Consider the following 24,802-nt stretch of genomic DNA (forward strand, 5'->3'; position numbering starts at 1 on the left):
CCCCCACCTGTACTTCGACGCTCTCGGTTTGCAATACACCCCCCCCCACCACCACCACCACCCCCCTGTTTTCTGGGATTGCTTTCATTCGCCCTGGTTTTTTCGGCGCATCAACACGAGCGGATGACGGACCGCCTGCGACGCATGGGCTGCAGCTCGGTATTTGGAACGTCTTATTTAAAAGAGTAGTCCCGGTGCGTAGGGGGGGGGGGGGGGGGGGGATGGGGACGTGAGAGGACAGAGCCCGGCCTGGTCACACCGCTGCTGGTGGTGGTGGGGTGTTGGGGTCCACGTGAGGCCCCCCCCCTCCCCCCCGCCGCCCGTTACCTCCAGAGCTGCCTTCAGTCTATGAACTCTCAACTCGGCAAACCTGATCATGTTTAGGTGGGGGATGATTCTGTCAGGGGTGCTGTTCTAAACCTCCACCACCCACTCGCGGATGTTCCTCCATCCTCTCCCCTCCCCACCCCACCTCAGGAGGCTAGTTATTTTGAAGATGATCATTTTGTTTGCCCGCCCTGGTCAGCTACTTGGTGTGGTCTCCATCTTACGTTTTTTCTTTATTTTTTTCTTTTCATGTTAAAGTACTCGGTTTGACTCCATTTAAGTTGTCTACAGGGTGAACAGAGTGCTGTGATGTGAACGTCGTTTAAAGTGCTGCCATGTTGTGAGTGTCGAATCTGGACGGCAGTGTTTCCCCCGGCAAAGTACATCCACACAGTATTCGCATAACAAAAATACACATGATTTTAACTGCTTGGCAATTCGTCTCTAGATGCATGTAAGTATTTTTATATGTGTGCGTGCGCGTGCGTGTGTGTGCGTGCGTGTGCGCGTGTGCGTGCGTGTGTGTGTGTGTGTGTGTGTGTGTGTGTGTGTGTGTGTGTGTGTGTGTGTGTGTGTGTGTGTGTGTGTGTGTGTGTGTGTGTGTGTGTGTGTGTGTGTGTGTGTGTGTGTGTGTGTGTGTGTTCATCCAAATTCATCCAATCGTTTTCCAGAATACAGTTCCACATCCCTGACTTTTAAGATGGACACAAACACACACACACTTGGGTAACCCTTTTGTTTCAACGAATCATGTGGCAGTACACCGGGAGCTGGCTCTCTCACGGACAGTGAACTCACTCAGGCTAGTAAACGATGAAAGACAACAATAACACAGCTACGGTCCGAAAAAAAACAAGTTCCTTCATTACCATCATGTTGTGTGTGTGTGTGTGTGTGTGTGTGTGTGTGTGTGTGTGTGTGTGTGTGTGTGTGTGTGTGTGTGTGTGTGTGTGTGTGTGTGTGTGTGTGTGTGTGTGTGTGTGTGTGTGTGTGTGTGTGTGTGTGTGTGCGCACGCGCGCTTAACATGCTATTATAAAACGCTTCAGAACCTCATCACAAATACAATCTCTTTAAAAAAATATATTAATTTTGTCTTTGTAAGTTGTATATGAATTCACTTCACAGTGTCGAAAGATTGTTTTTAAATGGGTGTATTTTGGAATAGTGTACATTGAAAGTTTTAACACTTTAAATGTCTTTTTTTAACTGTAAGAGACATTTGATTTGTATAGCATATAGCTCTAATTGATTACTAAAGATGTGGAGTGTTTACCTTACTGTCGGTTCACAGCCCGGGGTGCGTCACCCAGCAACAGAATCACCCATTGGAAGGATACAATTTTTTTGCGACTATTTATATTTCCTACATACTGTATTCAAGCCTGACACAATTCAGGCAATGCAATTTTACTATTGTTTGTACCTTTGCAGAAAAATTTAAATAAAGAAAATGAGTAAAAGAAGCTTGGCTTGTGTGTCACTGGTGGGATACAGTGTTTAATTGGTTGGGGTGCATAACTGCAGTCTATAGTGCATAAGAGCAGTCTGAGCCTCGTGGGTATTGGGGCAGTCAAATTGGGCTAAAAATCTTTGGATTGTGTCATAATTATATTAATTGATCTGATTTTATTTATTAATGAAAAATTGTTTCCAATGTGAAGAATGTGTATCTGATGCGGGATTGAGGTGGTGTCAGGAAACATTTAGTTTAAGTGGCTTGTCAAGCACAGGCTTGTCTGATCATTTGAATATGATGAAGTTATTGTAAATAGATGGTAGTGATGCTAAATGACAGACACTTTTTTGTTTGGTTGTTTATATCAATTAAACTGTACAAAACAAGGATCCTGACACAAAGATAACAAATACATTAAATATACATCACTTTTTTTTCCAAAATAGTTTATAAAAAAACCAAATTATATTACAGGTTTGGTGCCACCAGGTACATACAAATGAGGTTTCGATCATTTTCTTCCCCCATGCGCACTGATCATTGTGTTGGTATCAAAACGCATTCTGACACGTATAACAAAAAGGTATTTAATCTATTGAGGTTGACATTTTTTATTTACGTTTTAAAACGGACCGGCTATCTATCTACACACTATATCAGCTTCTTTATTTTTTTATCCAACTTTTGTCTTCAGATTTTTCAAACCTCCAAAATAAAGTTGTCAAACATCGCCATCAGAGTCACAGTGGAAGCTGTTCATTTCAAACTGAACATTGCTCGTTTCATTCAGTTTGGCAAATTCTCAAGAAAGTCTAAAGATCCCAGTTCTGTTTCAGCCTTCCTTTGTCTGCGTCTGGTGTGAGTCTGTTGGTCGGAGACCTCAGACTGTGTGGTTCCGTTAGCGTTAACGTTCCTTCCCTCCCAGCGTGGCCGAGGATGTTTCCATCCCGTCGGCGGTCTCGTGGCTGGGCTCTCTCCACGCCGCGCGTCAGCCTGGTCTAGTCCAGTGGTTCCTGTTTGATCCGGAGGGGCGTGCTGGTGATGGACTGGCTCCGGAGGAGGTCGCGACACATGACATACTCGCTGAACTGGGAGGAGTCCACGCCGCCGCCGCACGACCCCTTCATCGTGAAGCCCTTCTGGAACAACCTCTCCAGCACCTGAGGGAAAGGTCAGAGGTCGGTTCTGGCATTGCATAAGCGACTTGTAGCTTGAATTTGATTCTGTTTCCCTCTCTGAAATGGTTGAATGTGTTTATTGTGCGTTCATTAACGTAAGTCGCTTGGGACAAAAGCTTCAGCTAGATTAATGTACTGTAAAGAAACGGTTGTTTAATACGTTTCGGTTTGATTTTGACTAGTTGAGTCCTTTTGCTACACAAAAGCTCTAACCCTAATCACAGCCATTATTTCCCTCTGTTGTGGGGGGGCTGTGCTCGGCTCGCACACGCACGACCAGACGTCACACACAGTGGACACAAAGGAACAAGTCTAACCCGAATCAAGCATGTAACGCTCTCTGGCCGAGGTCCCGACCTCTGTGACCTCATCGCTGGATAACGGGCACGGGCGTACCCAGGGTTTTATTATGTCCTCGTCATACCAGGGTGGAGCACTATGCGCTAACATGTTGAAAGTGACACATTACACCACCAGGCGTGAGTGTGATTAGCCGTTACAAGCCGTTTTCAAAATCGGCCTCCGCTGACATCACAGGTGGGCGTGTCCACCTAGATGCGTGCTGGATATATGAGCAACGTTTGCTACGGTCCACTGGGTAGGCCAGTAGACTGATCTATCCAGCACACATCTGGGTGGACACGCCCACTTGTGATGTCAGAAGAGACCGATTTTCAAAAGGGCTTGCAGCGGCTGATCCCACTCACACCTGGTGGTCCAATATGTCGCCTTTTAACGTCGCCCCTTGCAGCCAGCCCGCCTGACACTCCCATCGGTGGTCCTGACAGAGAGGGGCGCGGCTCACCTGCACAGAGTTCAGCCGGCAGTAGCCGTTGAGGGGGAAGCGGATGACGTGCGTGGGGTCCTGGTTCCAGCCGGCGTTCACCGAGTTGCACATGACGTCGCCCGTCTCGGGGAAGATCTCCTCGATGAGCACCTTCTCCCCGCTGAGGGCGATCCTCTCGCCCAGGTCGGGGGACACGCGGACCACCAGGCACTCCACCGGCGCCGTCCGCTGGGCCTCGCGCTCCACCTGCCAGCGCTCCAGCTCACGCACCATGGGCGTCAGCTGGTAGTAGCGGGCCTCCTCGTAGAGCTGCAGGAAATCCTGCCGCACACACACACACACACACACACACACACACACACACACAGAATCGGGTCAGCTCAGTCTTTGACAAGGGGATGAGGGGAGGACGGTGCGTTACAATGCATGGAGAGGGAGACAGCGACCACTGCAAATGAGCTTGGGATGTTTAAGTTCAAATCATTGTGCTGAGATCATGAGGTGTCAGTGCTGTGGATATGATACAGTTAGAGTTCAGGAGTTGCTAGTTTAAATGCAAGTGGGCTCTATAGCCTGGCTTATTGCTACAGACAAGGGAATATATTTAGCAGAGAAGAACGAAGAAGGAAGCCCTGTTGCTAAAGGCTCTTTTCTACCAGCTAACGCCCCCTGGCTTATCCCATAGTACCCATGTGACATTTGGAGCCACTGCACCGGTGCAAATTCCCAAAAACACAGACAACACCATGACATTAAAACATGCATGTAACAATGTACATACTGCCATTAAACCAACACAATTTGATATTTATATTTACTATTTTCCAGTGATCTCAAACCTCATCTCCTCTCATCTTCCACACACAAGATCCTACAAACCCGATCCATCAAAGCTCTGCAGTGAAGCATGCCATGCTCGCACAGCACTCTGCAGACCAATACATTTGTAATGACTGCGTGTGGAAGGAATACAGAAATACAGACAGACAGACCAACAGAAAGAAAAGAAAAGGTGGAGATAAAGAAGCTTTTTTCCACTCCTTTCTTTTTTTTTTTTCTTACTCAATGCTGATCCTGACCTAGAGCATGCACACACTCAGCCACACACACACACACACACACACACACACACACACACACACACACACACACACACACACACACACACACACACACACAGAGCATGCAGAGGCGTTGTGGCCCCGGGGGCAGTGTGCTGTATCAAAGCCTGCGCTCCTTAGCTCCCTTCCCTTTGTTGGCTCCAAGCAAAGGATAGATGTGTTTTATAAAAAAGGGTCTCTGACTGCGGGCTGTTGTAGTCATCCTGAGCAAAGGCACAGAATTACAGTTTCCCTGCTGGCTAAGTACAGAGAAGGAGACGAGAGCGTTTCAATATGCACACAGACTAACACAAACGCACGCACAACACACTGGCTGCCACGTACACACACACACACACACACACACATACATACACGTACACATATACAGTACATACATATGTTCGCCCAAGAACCCCATCCCCTCACAAGTTAATTTTGTAAAATACACAATCATTTAGAAACCCCACACCACAATATGCATACAAATGAACACACACACACACACACACACACACACACACACACACACACCTCTCTGAGCCAGGAGACCCTGTAGCGCTCAGACAGTGATTCAAAAGGGTGACAGAATTTCCTATACTAAATGACTATACTGAAACACTAAATACTCAAGCAACATAGAGCTACATCACTGTTGTGGAGGCTGTGATAGATCACCAGCTCTCCGGAGCGGGTACGGGGGTGCCCTCATACCTTGAAGTCCTCGGGTAGGAGTAGTCTGCAGGTGCGCAGGAAGCTGAGGATGTAGCGGAAGATCTCCCCGTCCCGGTCGATGAAGTAGTGCTGCTTCAGACTGTCCAGAACGATGGGCTCTGTGCCGTTGAACAGGCGACTGATTCTGGAGGAACGAAAGCGAAGAAAACAAACCAAGAGTTAAATCATAGGAAACAACGTGTAGAACCATGGTTTGCCATGATGTTTAGTAGTAAAGCGTAATTGTTGTAGTTTGTAGTATAGCAATGATAGGATATGAAAATGGGTGGCAAATAGTTGTAGTTGATATTGGATGAATTGTATAGATTTATATTAGTGAGTCTAAGGTAGGTAAATAATATATTAGAAAAGCAATATAATAAAAGAAGAGGAGGAAGATGGAAAAGGAAAAGAAGAAGGATAAGAAGAAGACATCAAAACTCATGTTGGGTATAAACCTTTTGACTCTTTGTTTAGTTTGCCTAGTGTATTATTTGTATTTTTTCTATAGCACTTCAAACATGCTGCAATTGCTAGCCTCTAGGCACTGAGTCAGACTAATACACTGGGAACAGTTATTATGTTACTGACAACGCCGACAGCTGTTTGGAAGTTTGCTCCCTATTACTTTATGTCTTGGCTGGTTACGATTGGATTTTGGGGTATCTGTTATAACTGGTTGTTTTCTCCAAATTTCCTACACTTCGTAAACATTTCAAACATGAATCAGTAGATATAATATAATATAATAATAGTAATAATAATAATAATAATAATAATTATTATTATTATATATATATCTCAGTACATTGACTCAGTATAAAGGAATGGTTGTATATATGCATATAAAGTAACACCATCATAAACTCTATTAGAAGTCGACACGTCTTGACTTGTTCATTATCCTTCCATATATTAGCAGCCTGTGCTACCTCTCAGTCTCTTTCCCTCAGTCAGTGAGTTGAAGCTGCCCTCTACTTTATCTCCCTGATGCTCTTGCAGGAGACTCAGCCTCCAGCTCGTGGCTAACTCCGCCCCCCTGCCCTGTCCTCCCAAACACAATGATATTCAATTCAACTATACTTTGTTCTTCAAAGTGTGTTTATGTGTATGTGTGTGTGTGTGTGTGTGTGTGTGTGTGTGTGTGTGTGTGTGTGTATGCGTGTATATGTACAGTATGTAAGTGTGTGTGTGTGTGTGTGCGTGTATATGTATGTATGTGTGTGTGCATGTGTGTGTGTGTGTGTGTGTGTGTATCTATGTTGTAATTCCATCCATTGTGATTGGCTCATTGTGAGCCACATCATGGTCACTTCTTTGCTTGTTTGCTTTCAGATAGCTTCAGGTTGCGTGGTTAGTAAGTTACATGGCAGAGAGCGAAGATGAGTGTGAAAAGACTAGAGACTAACAAAGAGGCTTCATTTTGTTAATAATAGTGCATAATCATGAACATAATTTGGTTTAAAACTTGACAAATTGTGCCCCCCAGATTGTTGTGATCTCCCGATTCGTAATAACAAGGTCCCTAGTTTCGGTGCCACGGGGATTAGAACTCGCAAACCTGGGACGCATCACTCCCTCGCCCTGCCTCGCCCCACACTGTTTTACACAGGGCAATCACACCAGCACAATCCCCCCCACCCGCTGTGTTCCACTCAGGTCCTTCCCTGACCTGGCCCACCCTACCTCTGGGCGGGGTTCTCACCTGGACTCTGGGTACTTGGTGAGCGTGGCCAGGCTGCTGGTGTACATGTGCCCCCCGACGTCAATGTGGACCGGGGCGTTGGTCTTGGTGAGCTGCGCCGGGGAGGGGATGCCCTGGGTGCTCATGGGAGACACCGGGGACCTGCTCAGAGACATCCGGGACATGCTGCGCCCGTCCTGCCAACGCAAACAGGGAGACCACAAGAACACAGACACACCGGGTGAGCATCCTGCACATCGACAGCCAATCAGCACTTGGGATCCTGCCCCCGTTCAGAATCTCTTCAGTGTTTTAGCCTTGTTTGTTTATTGGACACATGAGATCAACCAAATCAAACCGCATCCTGATGCATCAAGGATAACAAGACGAAGGCATGCACTTATTTTCCCTTTGGTCCCTGATGCTAGTGTATGTAATGTAAGTGTTTGATAGGATATTCTTTTACGGCACAGCATTGAACCTCAGGAGCTCGTAAGGTGCTGAGAGTTAGCTTGAAACATTCAATGCTCTTGTGATACTACCAGCCCAATCCCAATTCTCTCCCCTTAACAAGAACACTTGCTTTGAGTGCCCTTAGCTCCAAGTCAGCTACCGAGCTGGCTTGCGTTCAAGGGTTGATTTTAAGGGGAAAACAGCACTCCCCCTTGCTCCCTTAAGTATTGGGACACCCTATCTACCCCTTCACGGGAACGCATTAAATCTAGGGTTAGGGCTCAAATCTAGGGGAAGGGGGAGAATTGGGACAGGGCCTAGGTCTGGCAAATGAGTTCCTTAACAAACTGTTTTGAGGTTTTGTTTCTCATTTTAAGTGACTTATTTCGCACCGTATTGCAGGGATTACAAGGGAGGCCTGTCTGTGTCTGTGAACAATATTCATAAGGCGACTGCGGTTGAGTGTGCCCACATTGAAACAGAGGGCGGCTATGGCCAGGGGGCGATGGAGCCAGGGCAGATTCTGCCTTAATTGACCCATCCCCCCCCATTGAAAGTCTCTGGCAATTGTTAGGGAGTTCGTTGAACCATGAAAGGTGAACAGGAGGCGGACTCGTGGCTCTCCCCCCGGGCCCAGCCTAGAGCCCCGGGTCTGGGTGCAAACAGCCCAGCAAGCACAGGGCATTCTGGGTATTCTGAGTACAGACAGCATCTTAACAAAGGTCAGGTCATACTATATACATACATACAAACATACATACATACATATATACATACATACATATATTCATACATACATATATACATACATATATTCATACATACATACATACATACATACATACATACATACATACATACATACATACATACATACATACATACATATATTCATACATACATACATACATACATACATACATACAGACATGTAAAGATATAGACATATATACATAAATCCAAACAAACATACATATATACATAAATACATACATCCATACATATACTGCTTTCTGTACATACATCCATTCTTATAAAGATAGCATATAGGCTACAAACGTACAAATTGTACACACACACGTCACACACACAAAAGCGCGTGCACACCAAAACACACTTGGCCATGACCCAATACGACATTGCGATCTAAACGGGATAGTAATTCCGCTTCAACCAACGGTACAGGTTTGAAACCAGTACGTTGTTGTTGTTGTTGTTTGTTTGTGTGTATGTGTGTGTGTGTGTGTGTGTGTGTGTGTGTGTGTGTGTGTGTGTGTGTGTGTGTGTGTGTGTGTGTGTGTGTGTGTGTGTGTGTGTGTGTGTGTGTACGCGCGCACGCGCGCCCGGCAAAAAAACAAGCATTGAATCACATTGAATAAAGGCAAATAAATGCTGGCTTCTATGTTTAGCAGATGTTGAAAAGCGATCCACAACGACACAATAACGAGGGCTAGGCTACAAACTTCTTAATCTAAAACACGCTTGCATCGTGTGTGACTGTTCTGTCTCTGTCTGGGACATTCCCGGCATCGAGACACCGCGATGAAGCAGGCGACGCGCGGACTTACCTGAGAAGACACCGACACGGACGACATGGATGGGTCTGGTGTGGAGCCGGCTGGGATTCTTTGGAATAACTGTAGGATCGCAGTTTCTTTTTAGCAAACGGAAAAACAGTCCTTCCTTCGTCTTTGCCTTCCTTCCGTTTAACAGACCCGTCGAGCCTCGATCTCCGCGCAAAGAAGCCAGTCGTCGGACGCCAACCAGGGGGGAGGCTGGAAGAATGTGGGCCCGGGGCGATGGGAGAGCGCCTCGGGGCTGAGGATTAGGTTACAATTACTTCGTCTCTCTCTCTCTCTCTCTCTCTCTCTCTCTCTCTCTCTCTCTCTCTCTCTCTCTCTCTCTCTCTCTCTCTCTCTCTCTCTCTCTCTCTCTCTCGCCCCAACTCGCTGGAGGAGAAATACGTGATCCTCTGTCCTAATAATAAAGATTAAAAATAAAAAATAAAAATAGGGCTGATACTCCGTTTGCACGATAGGTGACTTTAAATGTCTCAGACACTATTTAACCCGATTAAATTCATTGCGGTTCTGTCAAAACTCGATTCTGCATTGGTCAGAGATGTTCCACCACCATCCCCACACGGACACAAACACACAAATACACACACCAAAACAATGTAAGCTCTGGTCAAAGGTAGATCTGTAATGTGTGCAGTATGGAATTGGAGTTCGTCAGCGCACGCTGCTATTAAGGGCTATACGTCTGCCTTATGTCAAGCCTCCTGCACCAACATCCCCTCTACTAACGACTCATATTTTACCAACATCCAACTTCCCCCGGGCGCTAGAGCCAAATGACGTCTGTCGTCATGCATGATGCCACGGCAAAAAAGCGCCTTTTCATGGGCCCGGGGCAGAATGCGCCATTTCGATGATTGCGCACTGGGAGATGGAGATGGGCGCCGCGAGGGCGTGCTGCTGCAGACAGTTATATTAGGTTTTAGTATTCTCATCAGCTTTGGTTGTCTCGTGTTGTATTTCAGATATCAAAGGCGATGCATTCATTGACGATGTGTCACTCACACAATGTTAAGTGATCAACCTATTGCGTTCAGACGCGCGTAATAGTCCGCCTGCAGACCGCCAGTTTCCACCGGACAGGTCAAGCTCGCCCTACTGGTCAGATCGTAGAAGGCTTGGGTTCTCCTTTGGTTCCTAGGCGGTTTTGTAGTTATACGTTAGTTCAATAGCATAACTCTCCTTATAAGGACAGCTAGTGGCTGGACATATCCATGATGTCCTGACTGCTGCTCCATAGCCAGTTTACTCCGGTAACCCCCCACACCTCAACACACACAGATTATAACTTATTTTATTAAGACAAGTTGGTCAATCTTTATCCCGTGAGCTAAATCAAGCAGGGAACTAGAGCGACACATACACACCGTCTGTTGTGCACCAAGACAACAGCATTATCTGTTCCAGCCCGGGGCCGGGGCTGCGTGCAGCCTACTGCTGCCAAACCCTTCCCGATTGCTCACCATTCTTTCAAATTAAACTACAGCTGCTGCTGCAGATGTAGTTTAACATAGCCTTCATGTTCAACATAGTTGAACATATCACATGTTACATAATTGTTAATGTAGGCTAAGCCTGCAAAACATGTAAACTTGTAAAGCCATCCACAACGCTGATAGTTGCAGAATGTTTAGTAGTGATGGGTAAAGCAAGACCAACATAATGGGGTGGTGTGTTTATCAACAGTATATCCTCCATTTTTTTGAAGCGTTGCATCAGAGCCAAGGGCCCTCATCGCCGTTTTAAAGTGATAGCCCAGCGATGCGCCCAGTGATTAGGGCCCCTGCACCACGGGAGCCGGTCAGATCTATGCGTCATGTTTATGTGGACATAAAGGGTCCGTGGAAACACACGACACATTAAGTGTATTTATGTCAATAAAGAAAGGCGCTGGGGTTTGTTGTGGCTGAGGTGGGCTGCCTGATCCCCCCGTCTCTGACACTAGTCGTCTCTGCCTTCGGGGGGCTCACGGGACAAAGGCGGGGGGACGGGCGGGAAGGGCGAGCCTCGCGGGCAATGAAGGCGAGACAATGACGCCTGTCATATGGAGGTGACGCACAGCATGCTGGGAGCGTTCGCAGCAGGCCTTCAATGTCTGCTCTTGAATGCAGACATTGATTTAAATAAATGTTTACAATTTATTTATATTTATTTATTATTATCCTCATGAAAACAGGTATGGAGTCCTATATTTAGGCCTATTTGGATTTAAGTCTACATTAAGTCATAGTAGGCCTAATTGACAATAGTAGGCTATATTCAATGAACCTATATCTTTAAACCTATTCATCAGTAAGTGCTAGTGGACACACAAAGGGTGAAATGATCAGCGAAAGGCTATCAATGTGGAGGCTACTTTTATTTACACAACTTCTTCAACATGACATTTAAATGCATTAGGCAAAATGGCAGTGTTAAGGCTGAAAACTCATCTTCAAAGTGGCTAAGACAAAGACAAGTAATACTGAAAACGTTGATGTGTCTGATAAAGGTTTCCGCTGTTGAAACGTATAAAGTTAGATAAAGGCAGATTACTCTTGTATTGCATTAGCCTCAAAGGTCCCTATATGCAGTTTGGGAAAAGTGGTGGCATTGTTTAAATTTAACACAAAGATTGAAAGCCTATTTTTGCAATTAGCTGCTTCAGACTCTCTGGTGGTCTGTAATCTAGATATAAACGCACATGGACGAAACCCCTGACCTAGTGGCATTTAGAATGATTACAATCAGAGAATATCTAAAAAAATAATTCTTATAATTTACTGCCAGATTAAATAAACCAATAACAACAAAGTCTCTAAATATGGCCGAAGAAGGCCTAACGCTGAATTTCAGGAACAGGATTGTCTTTTCGCTTACAAGTAAACCAATTAAATCAAAAAATAATAATTAAGAAGGACACACAGGAAAATCTTTCAAGTTCACCCAGTACATAAATCTCTGGTATCTGATTAGGCAACAATAGTAATGGTACAGGTGCAGACATAAGAATGCAGAATGATCTAGACGATGCAGTCTCTAATGTATGTTCCCATATTGCTTCCTGCTATTCAAGGGTGGGACTTTGGATTTCAGTGGTGTGGGTCATTATCCTGCAGAACCAGAATCAGAGTGAAGATCATAGCCAGATACTGAGGCTTCATTTAATAACCAATTCAGTCCTGCTGGCTGGCTCTATGGAGGAAGTAGACCATAATTCACTAAGGTACATTTTAAAAGAGTACAATTATTTGCTACAATGAATACAAAGTCGCTTCCCCAAACTGTCCTTGAGTTCAGTCAGACTGCTACAATCAAACAAAGTCCCGTTCGGCCCTTAATGCAGGTCCTTAAAGGGCTTGGGGTAGTTGAACATCAGATAATCCATGTAGTAAAAGTCGTAGATCTTCTGTCGCTCCATTGAGTTCAACTGTGCAAAGTAGCTCTGAGTGATCCTGGAGGAAGTCCTCTCGGCCAGGGGGTTCCTGTCCTTAAAGTGGGGGAAGCTGAGGTTCCCCGGCGCGCCCATGTTCTGCAGCAGGAAGTTGGCCTCCTCCTCCATGTTCTCAAACTTCCCGATGAAGTTGTAGCGCAGCAGGCAGGGGTTGCACAGCTGACTGACGGGCTCCCAGTGGATGTCCATCCCCACGGGCCGGTGCACGTCCAGCAGGTACTGGACGAACTCCCGGAAGGTGACGCCGGCGCCGGTGCGCAGGGCGCTGCGCGAGGCGTTGGCCCGGTACTTGGAGATGATCGGCCGCCCGAACACGGGGTGGTAGTAGGAGTTTGGACTCTCGAACTTGTCGCGGAAGGCCGACACCAGCCGCTCGAAGGGCTCCCGCACAAACAGGAACTTGGTGTAGGCGTGGAGCCGCTCGGCAATGGCGGCGCGGTCGTAGCCGTCCAGCCGGCGGAGGCTGTTGGCGTTGTGCGCCGCCTCGTGGGGGATGTCCCCGGGGGACGCGGCGCTGCCCCCCAGCACCATCAGCACCCGCTTCCAGTTGGAGCAGCCGGCCTTGGGCACCTCGCAGTACAGCAGCCGCGACCGGTCCTCCACGTAGACCCGGGACACCTGCCGCCGTGACAGCAGCCTGTTGGCCACGCTGGGCTGGTATTTGGCGCACATCTTCCTCAGCTGGTGTCGCCGGATGGCCTGCGCCAGTGCAAGCTTCTGGTGGGGGCCCCCAGCAGCCCCCCCGCCGGCCGGGTCCGAGAGGTCCTCCAGGAGCCGTAGCTTGGGCCTGGTGGCCTGGTCCTCGTGCGACGCCGCGGAGGCGTTGGAGGGCTCCTGAGGGAGGGGTGGGCGGAGGGTGGGGTAGGAGGCTCTGTTCGCCAGGCGTTGGGGCGAGTCGTAGCCCCGGTCCACGTCGCCCTCTGCTGGACGGCCCGTGTCAAAGTCCTGAAATCCAAAATAGAATCGACAAATGTCAAATAAGATGATTAAGGTATTTATTCATTTCTATTTGTAATATAAACTTGATTTTGTTCAAGTATTGGTTTGCAGAGAGTATATTTTATATGTTGTAAGATTTTTGGTCCAAGCCCAAACGATTGTATATTCTTTTCTTTGTCAAAACCGATATTATCAAATTATATGCACGATCAGCGAGACGGATACCAGATTGGTTAAATAAAGTGTAGTACACCAAACAGCCCACAAGATGGCATTACGCCGCTTCTAATGAATTATGTCTAGCCTAGTTTACATATCCGCCCACGTTTGCTTATGCTCAAGACATTTTACAGATCGTATCACACAAGTTTACATACATTTGAATCATCTATTAACAATGACCATGTCCCTGGCCATTGTCCCTGGTACATAACAAAAGCAGACCCATAACTCTTGTTAAGAGCTTTGTTCAAACAGTGCTGTAATATGAGTGCTCACCTTTTCAACAGGCCAACTAGGTGCAACCACCGAGTTAGTTACTGTGGAAGACAAATCAGAAAAACAACTGTCAAAATAGCTCCTTCACAAAAGTGACATAGAAATGTATAAAGTGAGCAGTTATACACTTAGTTATATACCCCTTCCCAAGCATTTTGTTAAATTGAGCCCCTATAGATGCTCTGAATGGCTCTGAGTATTCTGGTGAGCTGGTGGCCAACAGAAAACACTTGGAGGACAGAGGAGTGCATTGCCCAGATATGTTATCAGATTATCTTCTGATAAATAGACCAGGGTCATGTGCGAGTGTGTGGGTGAATGACAGATAGAGATGATGCAGACAGTATAACAATCAAGAACCGGCGAGTCCACACTTTTTACTTCCACAAGACGCAGCGGAAAACGTCCCCAGGCGAGTCGTGCTTCATACCTGCATGATCTAGCCACACACCTACTCTATCATACATTTATGCCTAATATACCATCTACTGTGGCTGACAGTGGTGCTTTAGCTGAAGATTGGACCTATTAGGCCTCCTATAGACCTCATTCTAATTCTGCAATTCACAACATATCGCCCCAAATAAAAAAATACTGAATCAAAAATGTGTTGGTCGAATAGCATTATCAGCTTTTCCAACCTCTCTTTTCTTTATGCTAATATCTGGAGTGACCGAGGGGCCAATTCCCCACTTGTGAAACTAAGTATCGACATGGGATTATGTGGAAAAATGAATGTATCTGACATGGATGCCGGGCAAGGGTGCCTGATCAGCCCAATCCAAGTTTATTTAGGCAGATTGGCCTCATCTCTCCCACATGATTAATTACACTTAAAACACCCCGTCGGTGTAATTCTGTTGTTCTTATTGCAGTCATTCGAAAATGTGCGTGTGTCTGTCAACAAATTGAGGCTCTCGTTGGCCAGATCAACAACATTAAAGAAGGCGACAAAACTTTCCTACCAGATGTCATTTTTAATTAATCTGTATTAAGCTGAGATCCATTTGTTGAGCAGAAGAGCAAAAAGATAAAAGTCTCCTATTCGTAGATTCAAAAACAGATATTTTTCTGAAGGGAACATAATCAAATACGTCACTTTTGGTTGCATTGATTATCATTTGGGCAAGTTATGAGCTGAATATTACCTTATGTTCTAATGTAGGGGGGAATGTTATGTAATATTATCTCATGGCATTGAGATCATTTGTTTCCCAGTAAGGTATTTTACTAAACCTCCTCCCAGAAACACTTCACAGGTTAATTCCACTTCGAGGAGCAACTCAACCATTCTGCAATTACTCGACTTCCTGTCAATGCGAAGTATGTTTCACTTCAACGTGAAACAGAAAGTGATAGCTCAGCTCATGAACAGGGTAACAGTAGGATATCATGACCCAACCCCAGCAAGCCTTTTACACAGACCATCACATTTAATTACACATCACCAAAATATATCGAGACCTTGTCTCAAAGATAACATTTCACTATGAACTAACATTTCACAAACACACACACACACACACACACACACACACAAACACAAACACACACACATATACACACCCACACACACACACACACACACACGCACACTAACCACAATATTTTCCCACAATAGACCACCTGCAGATATGCAAAATGAAGCCACACACACACACACACACACACACACACACACACACACACACACACACACACACACACACACACACACACACACACACACACACGTACACACGTACACACGTACCCAGACGTCATGCTAATGGTGTATGCATTGGCCGAGGGTGTGTGTGGTGGGGGGAGATCCAGATGGCTCCCCAGCAGTGTCTCCGGATCACCCTGACACCGAGGGTGAGCCACACACCCTACCTGGTGTGAGACTGCGCCTCACACACACACACACACACACACCCACACACACACACACACACACACACACACACACACACACACACACACACACACACACACACACACACACACACACACACACACACAGTCGCTCGCCATCAGGCCTGGTGAGATGTCAGTGTGGTGAAAAGAGTGTGTGGGTGTGTGTGTGGGTGTGTGGCTAGTTGAAAATTGGGTCTCAGAGGTGCAACCCGAATAGAACGGTAGTCGCTCATATTGCTGGATCTGAGCATTGGGGTGAGGCTGTGGTTTCTCCACGGACAACAATGACTCGTAACGTATACAGTTACGAACGAGCGGTATACTCTGAGGAAAGCCTGCTACGGGGAGGCGTGTTAATCACCATGTCACCAACATACGTTATACCATGACAGGGTTGTAAATCATCAAGTGCTAGGCGAGAGCACATAAGCGGTGGCACATGTTAGCTGGAACCAGCCGTCATATTATAAAACATGAACCCACGACCACGGCAGGAACATGTTAAGCATGGCTGTAGGGCTCACCTACGCCATAACAGTAACGGATCTATTGCAGAGACACTCCAAGCTCACACCTGCCTCCCCACGCCGCCCACCTCCCCGCCCCCACACGCCCCCGGGAGACTGAGGAAGGGAAAAAACAAACATAGCCCCACTTCAAAAAACTCTCAGAGGATTACTCCCGCTTCCTGTCACCACACCTTGATGTGGATGGTTTTAAAATTGAGCTCAACCCACAGCACATTGCGCTCCATTATTGTCCTCCATGTTGGATCAAATTACGACACGGTTTCAGAGTTGGGGGCCCCGAGGTTCTAGCAGCAGCAGCAGAAGTGGAGACTGATTGCTGTTTGAGGGGATGTTGGGTGCTGTCGGTGGAGCAGTGTGTCGAGTGTGTGCAGTTGTGTAGTGTGTGTAGTGTGTGTGTCAACGGCGATGCTATTAGTTCTGCCACACTGACGTGAACCAACCGATTTACACGTCAGGGCCAATGGGCTCAATTGGGAGACAGCAGCCAGTCCATGCTTGCTGGCTATGTGTGTGTGTGTGTGTGTGTGTGTGTGTGTGTTTGAGTGCCTGCGTGCGTGTGTGTGTTTAAACAAAGTGCTGTGCATGGTTTTTCACGTGTAAACTGGGTAATTTGTTTAGGCACCTCTGTACACAAACTAAAGGCCCATTGTTCATCGTTCCAGAGAGGAACCTCGTCTGGAAAGTTGTACTTCTTACGAGTGGATGACACAGCGCCGTCTGTCCTCGCTGATCTGCATACGTTAGCGCATATTCTCCTCCAACGGATGGATCGCATCATTTCTCACATACACACACAGACACACACACACACACACACACACACACACACACAGACACACACACACACACACACACACACACACACACACACACACACACACACAGACGCACGCACACAGACACGCACACACACGCACACACACACACACACACACACACCTTCTCCCACAAAAACACAAAAACACTCCTTGCACATCGGTCAGCGGACGTTTCAACAAACATTGGGGCTGGCAGCTGAGAAGAGCCGACAGTGCAGAACGGTGGGTGGCGGGGGCAGGGGGGGGGGGGGTGGGCGGCTGGGGGGGGCGGTGGCGGGGGGGGCAGGGGGGGCGGGGGGGGGGTTCTCCACAGTGTGGGTCCTGGATGGATGGATATAAGACAAGACAGTCCGAGAGAACACACCGGCACAAACATCCACCCCGGTCCGCCTCCGTCACTCCCCGCTCAGCCTCCCTGTCGTCGTCTGCTCCAACTCATCCCCGTTTTACCCGACATAAAGAAAAAGTTTACTACTCTTTTTTTTCCTTCCGTAAAACTGCTGCTTGTGACATATTTTCCAAGTGCGGCTATAAAAGTGCTAACAGTAGCTAAACATCGGGCCGGGGGAGGGGACGCAGCCAAATCGCCGGCTAACAGGTGTGTTCACTGACCCGCTCCTCCGGCAGCGCGCCCCCTCCCCTCTCCTAGGAGCCTAATTAATTACACAGTGGGCCGGCCGTTGTGCCCAGCTCAGCGCCTACCCGACCGGCGGGTCGACGTACGCCCACGGCTTAGGTCGCTGACCTGGGAACACACACACACACAAACACACAGGCACACACACACACACACACACACACACACACACACAGACATACTTCTAAATATAGTATTTCATTATTGTATCAACGTAAGCATGCAGGGACAAACCAATTCACTCACACACACACACACACACACACACATACACACACACACACACACACACACAGACACACACACACACACACACACACACACCTCATCCACTGAAGGATAGGTCGTGGTCAACTTTCACGAAGAACGGCCCCACAATTGCTCTTGCTTTTCTTTTGCTAAAGCTAGCCCTACGTGTCGGAGCGTGTGTGTGTGTTCTGTAGTCCTCATGCGTGGCACAACTCGGGTGACACGAAACAACGCTCACGACGCATAAACAAACAACGCCATTCAACAGCGATGAGGTTTCCACATCAAGCTTTCTAAGGGGTCTGAGTAGTCAATACTTTCTGGAAGATGAGCTGTATCCGCTGCTGCAAACAGCCCCCTGCGCACCATTATGAGACGGGCAGGTGATAGAAGCAGACTTCAAAGGCCCCCTGTTCTGCAAGAGATAAAGAGCGGCGTAATGCATACTGTACTGATCCTATCAGATGCACTCCGTACAGCAGGAATACACAAGCAGGGCTTTTAGTCGAGTGGTTGGCGAGAATGGACACCTACGGTATGACACCAAAGAGCAGTCCGCTGCACATAGTTCATGCTGTACAGAAACAACACACTTGCTTTTAGACACATGCTCTCTCACACACACACACACACACACACACACACACACACACACACACGCACACACACACAAAGATGATGAAGTGTTGCGTAGCCAGAGTTTTTATAAGCTAGCACACAATCAAATCTGGGGAGTTTCAAGCCCAAAACTTGGGGTTATCCAGACAACTAATGCAATAACTCAGGGGAGCTGCGAGGCTGAGCTACCCCACAATATACTGCCGACTCAGGATTTGTGGGGGTCTTATTATCAAACTGAAAAGATGAGGTCTGTGGTGCACCTTGACATTTGATTCCCCACAGTCGTGCTAAGAAAGGGGATACCTCTCCCAACTCTATTACTGGCTGACTGCTAAAGAGGCCAAGGGCAACACTGTGAGACGCTTAGAGACTGCAAGGTAGATCAAAGGCTCCAGAGATGAACCACTTGCTGCAATGTCAAAACACACGCCAGAGAAATATTGATTCTGAGAGGGATGAAGAATGACAGCCAGGTAGGAGACATGCATTTGAGTTGGACTGCATGTTCCAAAGTCTATGAAACGTAATCCACTTATGATTGAATAGAGGACAGCCACACTACTGGACAAAGATACTGATGAATAATAAGTGACAGCTGCAGACAACACCTGGCCAATCAGGATTCAGGACACGACAGGACCAGACAAAAAGTCGGGCCAATTTATTGTGGCTGAATAATACATACTCACTTGATAACACCTTTTAAGACCTACCTAGGCTTTTTGTGCACACCAGACAGTTTTTAGGTTGCTTGCATAAATATTTACATATTGGAAACCCACAGCGAATCACACTGATCCATAAGAAGTCCATTCAACAACATCAAACTCCACGTTAGACTCTTTGTAAACACACGTTCCTACTCACCCTTTCAACCTTCAGTTTTCTTTTAGTAACTTTGGTAAACATACTGTTAACTTTATTTGTTCAGAGTTAAATAATCAAGTCATGTCCATTGTAAAGCCCTTGATGACAGGTACAGACTCAAAGAGCTTCCCAGGCCCAAATTATACATAACATCCGGACCTCAAGCCCTCTAGAACTCCTCAAATCCCACAGAAGAGGGATCCCTCCTTCAACAGGTAGAATATGAAACACTTGAATCATCCCCAAGGCTGAACCCGGGTCGGACACCCATAAGTGCAATAGGTGCGGAATGGGAAGACATAACGGTTGCAAAAAACACCCAAAACAAAGGTTACAAAACACTCAGATATTGTATAATCCAATCATATCCAAGATCAAGAAGGACGGTGCCGTTCAGTGTAGCTTATGTTAAAGTGTAGCTTCTGCTCAAATACGATGCCAAGCATGTTTCAGCATAACAAGATCATCGCCATAAGCAGTTTATCCTCATTTCTCAGGAATGATTACACCTAGCACAGGGGGTGATTTAAAATCAGAATCCTCACACAGAAAATATTGCCCAGGCCTTCCAGATCCCATGAAGACGACAGCTCTGTGCCCCACGTAGAGGGATGCCCAGCCCAAAGGTCATTACGTTGCCTTCTTGTTTTAATGCCCTTTGCATGGCTCCACTGGGTCCACCATTGCTGACGCTGGCTTCCGTGCTCCAATGCTTTTGTATCGGCGTTGGGAAATAAAGGGGTCTTAAGTGATATTGCACTATCCATAGATATGCTGTGTGTGTGGTTGTTTGTGTGTGTGTGTGTGTGTGTGTGCGTGTGTGTGTGTGTGTGTGTGTGTGTGTGTGTGTGTGTGTGTTTGTGTCCTCACGGCTTACACGTTTTTTTGTATGGTTTATTGCAGGTGTTTTGAATGTGTTTCTTGTTCATGTTGTTGGTCATGCCTTTGGCTGTTGTTTACCAGGAATTGTCTCGTCCATGATGGGCCATGAGGCGATACTGGTGGTGTAGGTTATTAAGGGATGTAGATCTTTAGACCCTTTTTGAAGAAGGGAAGGTTTTTAAATATGCATATGTTGAATGAATAGCTTGAATGGAATAAATGCAATACATGTAAACTCTGGAAGCTTACCCTGGCCCTGTACCGTACCTCGGTTTTTAAGTCACGGTTCGGTATGTTTTTCGGTACAGCAGTTTTTATTATAATATATATATATATTATTATATATATATATAAATTATATATTTATTATTTTAACAATTAGATTTTGATTTGATTTGTTAAATTGTATCAAACAAATGCCTTACACAAATGAAAAGACATCAAATACAATTGAGGATAAAAACACAGTAAAGTCCAGGACTTATTTCCATTGTGGTCCTCAACACAAAACATCAGGACAAGACAAGACACTAACAGAGTGTGTGATAATCAATAAAAACTTAATTAAAAAAAAAAAATTATATATATATATATATATAATTTTTTTCGGTACGTACCGAAATGAAACGTGCATCGAACCGTTAGACCCGTACCGAAATATTTTGGTTCGAATACGCGTATCGTTACACCCCTAAAGTTTATTCATCTTAACCTTGGGCCGATCTCCGGTGGTTTTCTGCTGGGAGTCGTCAGGGAGGGCATTGAGAATACTAAAGATACCACAAAAAAAACGAACGAGTAAAACCCTCGCAGCTGCCAAACTGTGAGGCCCCACAGCCCGGGGTGCAGGGGTGCTAGGAACGACCTGCGCCCCAAAACCAACCGCAGATCCAAACAATCAAAGAGACAAGCCATTATGTCATGGTTAATACACATGGATCACTCTTAAATAGCCTACTGCAAGCATGGGTTAAAACACTCTTATCAAGTGTCTGTATGGAAATTGCCTTTTAGTGAATGTCTCGTTAAGATTATTGTTAAGGTCAAATGCTAATAAGATGGAAAAAGGCTTGGATTACGTTTTTGATAACCCTAAGGAGTTGTGCGGGGAATTATCCGACCCAATGAGACGACAGAGAGAATTCCCCACTGTGGCCGTGGGCGGAGTTATCTCAGAGCACACCTGCTATGTGCCAGGCCTGCTGCAGGTGAGGCTCACAGCATGAGTTGCCATGGTAACTAAACAGAGGTCAGTCTAAAGCTTGGTAGAAGCTCGGTTTACACGCCCTGAATCCTGACTTCACATATTCGGTTTACCTGGAAATCCAGTTTCTTGAAATTGGGGCATGGAGAAGCAGAACAGGCTCTTCCAAAAATATATATGTTTGATTCAAAGGGAAGAAACATCGTGTTCAAAGTAGACCAATTAAAAGGAAATTAAGGAATAGTACATTTGGACTAGTCTGCTTTATAATAAGCTAATACAGGATATCGTATAAAAGCGGTACAAAAGTGTGGTATCAGAATTTGTATTTGAATAAAAATGACAAGTACAAAAATACCATAGTGACTCAGTTGTTCAGTATAATTAAAAACATCATAATGAGGCTATTCACCTCCCACATTTGAATGGTCTGATAAAACAACACGTATACATTGGCATACATTTGGAATATAAACCACCTCCTACATACATCATCCTGACAGGCGGTGTTGATGAACGCCGCTTGCTTTCCCAGACCGCGCGTGAACGCGCTCCGAGAACCGTGGCCCTCGGAAAACCTCGAATAAAACGTTAAACATCTTCAAAGCCCGAGCAGCGCATCTGATCGGCGGTGTTTTGACACGCTGCCGGGGCTGGCCCAGGTCTCTGCCTCCATCTGAGTGTCTCAACTTGTTACCGCAGCTACGGAGCGAGAGCCCTCGTGACAGGGGCGTTCCTCTTAACCAAGCTCCCTCTGGATGGCTTTCAAGTCATGCCAAAAAAAAAAAAAACGCTTCAAATATTCATAACCGCGCATCCATCAATAAAAGATACCTTTTAGTGGAGTTAGAAGAGATGTGCGCAATAATAAGCGGGAACAAGGAGCGCCACAGGGCAGGGGATGAGAGAGCGATGGGCAGAGGTAACATGTTTCAAAACTGTTGGGTTTCATTAGCGCGGCTCAGAGAGGAACAGCTGCTGAGTGGCTTCAGCGCAGGAGGCTTTTGCTTTGTGAACCAGGCAATATGGGCGACCGCTGCTCACTTTGATTTTCCGTCCTCCCGTCCCCGTCCACAAAAAAACAAAAACGAAAAAGAAGAAAACAATGTGTCCTCTTTGAGCCCGCTTACTTACATTCTGGTCGGAGCTCATCTCAAGACTCACTTTATAAAGTGACAACCGCGGCCTAGGGGAAAGATACCATTTTGTCCTCACATTACTATCTGCCCTACATACAGCAATGTGGGCTGTCTGCGAGTTGCTGTCAACTGTTTTCCAGTGCAGCAGTATTGTTTATTATTTATCTAGAAATAAAATGCACTTTCTCTGAGATGCTGGCCTGCCACCAGTCTCATTCAGAGTGAAGTACCATTCATTTGCAGAGGTTTAGCCTCCTTGCCAAACAGTAAGGATTGCATGGTGCAGCATGTCTAATCATGTCTATGCCAGGGAATCAATCAATTCATCAGCTTCAGTTTACCAAGGGTGGACGTTGAGAGATGGATGGCAGGTCTTTGATGCTTGTTATCATGTCATTAATGACCTTGGGCATTGATGACCTTTTGTATTCGATGAGATTTAATGGAGAAATTATATTTTTTCTCCAATAGTGCTAAACATGTCCAAAACAATGCCTCATGGCTTGCAAGAAGTGCACATCTCTCATTGGTCAGACCTACGGTCAAACCAGAAGCATAACAGAGTTATTTCAACAAAGTTTATGTTTATAAACAAAAGTCTCAAAACACGCAGCCCAACAAACAATCCCCCTTCGCCTTACGACATCTCTCCCAATATTTTGCAATCCTTAAGCAAACGATCCAAGAGGAAACTTAAAAAGGAGTGTTGTGGCAATCTCTCTCCAGGACGTCACTTCAAGGATGTGCTTCTGGTGCGCTCCATCTAAGCATCCCTACCCTGATCCCAAGGCCCAGCCCCCTGCTGTGTGTTTGTGTCATCATGAGATGCAGTGATCCTTCTCCACACCAACTGCTCTACTCCTGCGCAAGACTGCACAGACACAACTTTTTTCTCAGCTCCCCCCCCCCCCAGTAGTGCACCCAGTAAAACTTAGTTCTTACTTTGTTTGTCCAGTCAGTTCGTCAAGTCCTGCCTCCATTATCATTTATGAGGCTGTCTTTGACTTCATTGCGTTTCTCTGAATAAGGTATATGAAACCCTCTATTTATATATTCCTGGTCATTAACCTCTCATTTAAGAACTGGCATCAGGAGAGGACGATGCATTTGATTACAAGCTAATTTCATGTAACATCATGCTTGTATAGCAACCTATTTGCACCCCTGCAAACAAAACATTCAACACACCAACATATTAGGACAAAGATAGTGGAACAGTATTACCTTTTGTTTGTGTCTTCACAAAATGTTAGCAGCTTGGAGGCACACCCACACACTGTATCACGCACGCACACGCACACACCCGCACAAACACACACACACACACACACACACACACACACACACACACACACACACACACACACGCACACTGTATTATTCATTGAGCTTATTGTGTTATTCATAGCGCCCTGCGTCAGTTCAAGGAAACAACAAGCGATACCATGCCAGAGAGTTGTTTGAGAACAAGCTGATGAATTAAACAGTGGGAGAGAACTCATCTGTTTGGAACAAGTGGAGAATCGGTGGCTTGTCGCGTCACGCCACCGCCACACATCTGGAGGGAGGGGAGTGGGAAGGCGTAGAGAGGCTGTGGGTAAACGCTAGGGGTGGACATCCAAAACAACAAGGGATGCACTGCAGACATCATCTATGAAGATCTTTAAGGAGTTTCCTAGATGACCATATGCAGACATGTGGTATGTTTCCTGTACAATTGCTGTTTAAAAAAGTAATAGTATGTGTCTTCTTCACGGTCAAAGCCTACTGCTGTAGCCTTTATCCATTATCAATGAGGCCGGCAGG

General features: G+C 46.2%; 2 protein-coding genes across 2 annotated transcripts in view; both read right to left on the minus strand.

The window, feature by feature from the left end:
• Positions 1-2,782: 2,782 nt before the first annotated feature.
• Positions 2,783-9,352, minus strand: LOC311357325 (BTB/POZ domain-containing protein kctd15; the record flags this gene model as incomplete). The annotated part of the gene is made up of 5 exons (XM_084477229.1): positions 9,269-9,352; positions 7,269-7,444; positions 5,564-5,708; positions 3,768-4,070; positions 2,783-2,944 (listed from the first exon to the last, which is right to left on the minus strand). The coding sequence occupies exons 1-5, from the start codon at positions 9,293-9,295 to the stop codon at positions 2,783-2,785; spliced, it is 813 nt and encodes a 270-aa protein (XP_084333355.1). The 5' UTR covers positions 9,296-9,352.
• A 2,270-nt stretch (positions 9,353-11,622) lies between these two features.
• Positions 11,623-24,802, minus strand: part of LOC311357384 (carbohydrate sulfotransferase 8-like) — a 37,560-nt gene continuing 24,380 nt past the window's right edge. The window contains exons 3-4 of the mRNA XM_084477319.1: positions 14,151-14,191; positions 11,623-13,658 (exon numbers count right to left, since the gene is read on the minus strand). Coding sequence (XP_084333445.1) covers positions 12,597-13,658; positions 14,151-14,191 — 1,103 coding nt within the window. The 3' untranslated portion in view covers positions 11,623-12,596. The remainder of the gene's footprint in view (positions 13,659-14,150; positions 14,192-24,802) is intronic.

This window comes from Micromesistius poutassou (assembly GCF_964030765.1).
Source record: "Micromesistius poutassou genome assembly, chromosome: 13".
NCBI lineage: Eukaryota > Metazoa > Chordata > Actinopteri > Gadiformes > Gadidae > Micromesistius > Micromesistius poutassou.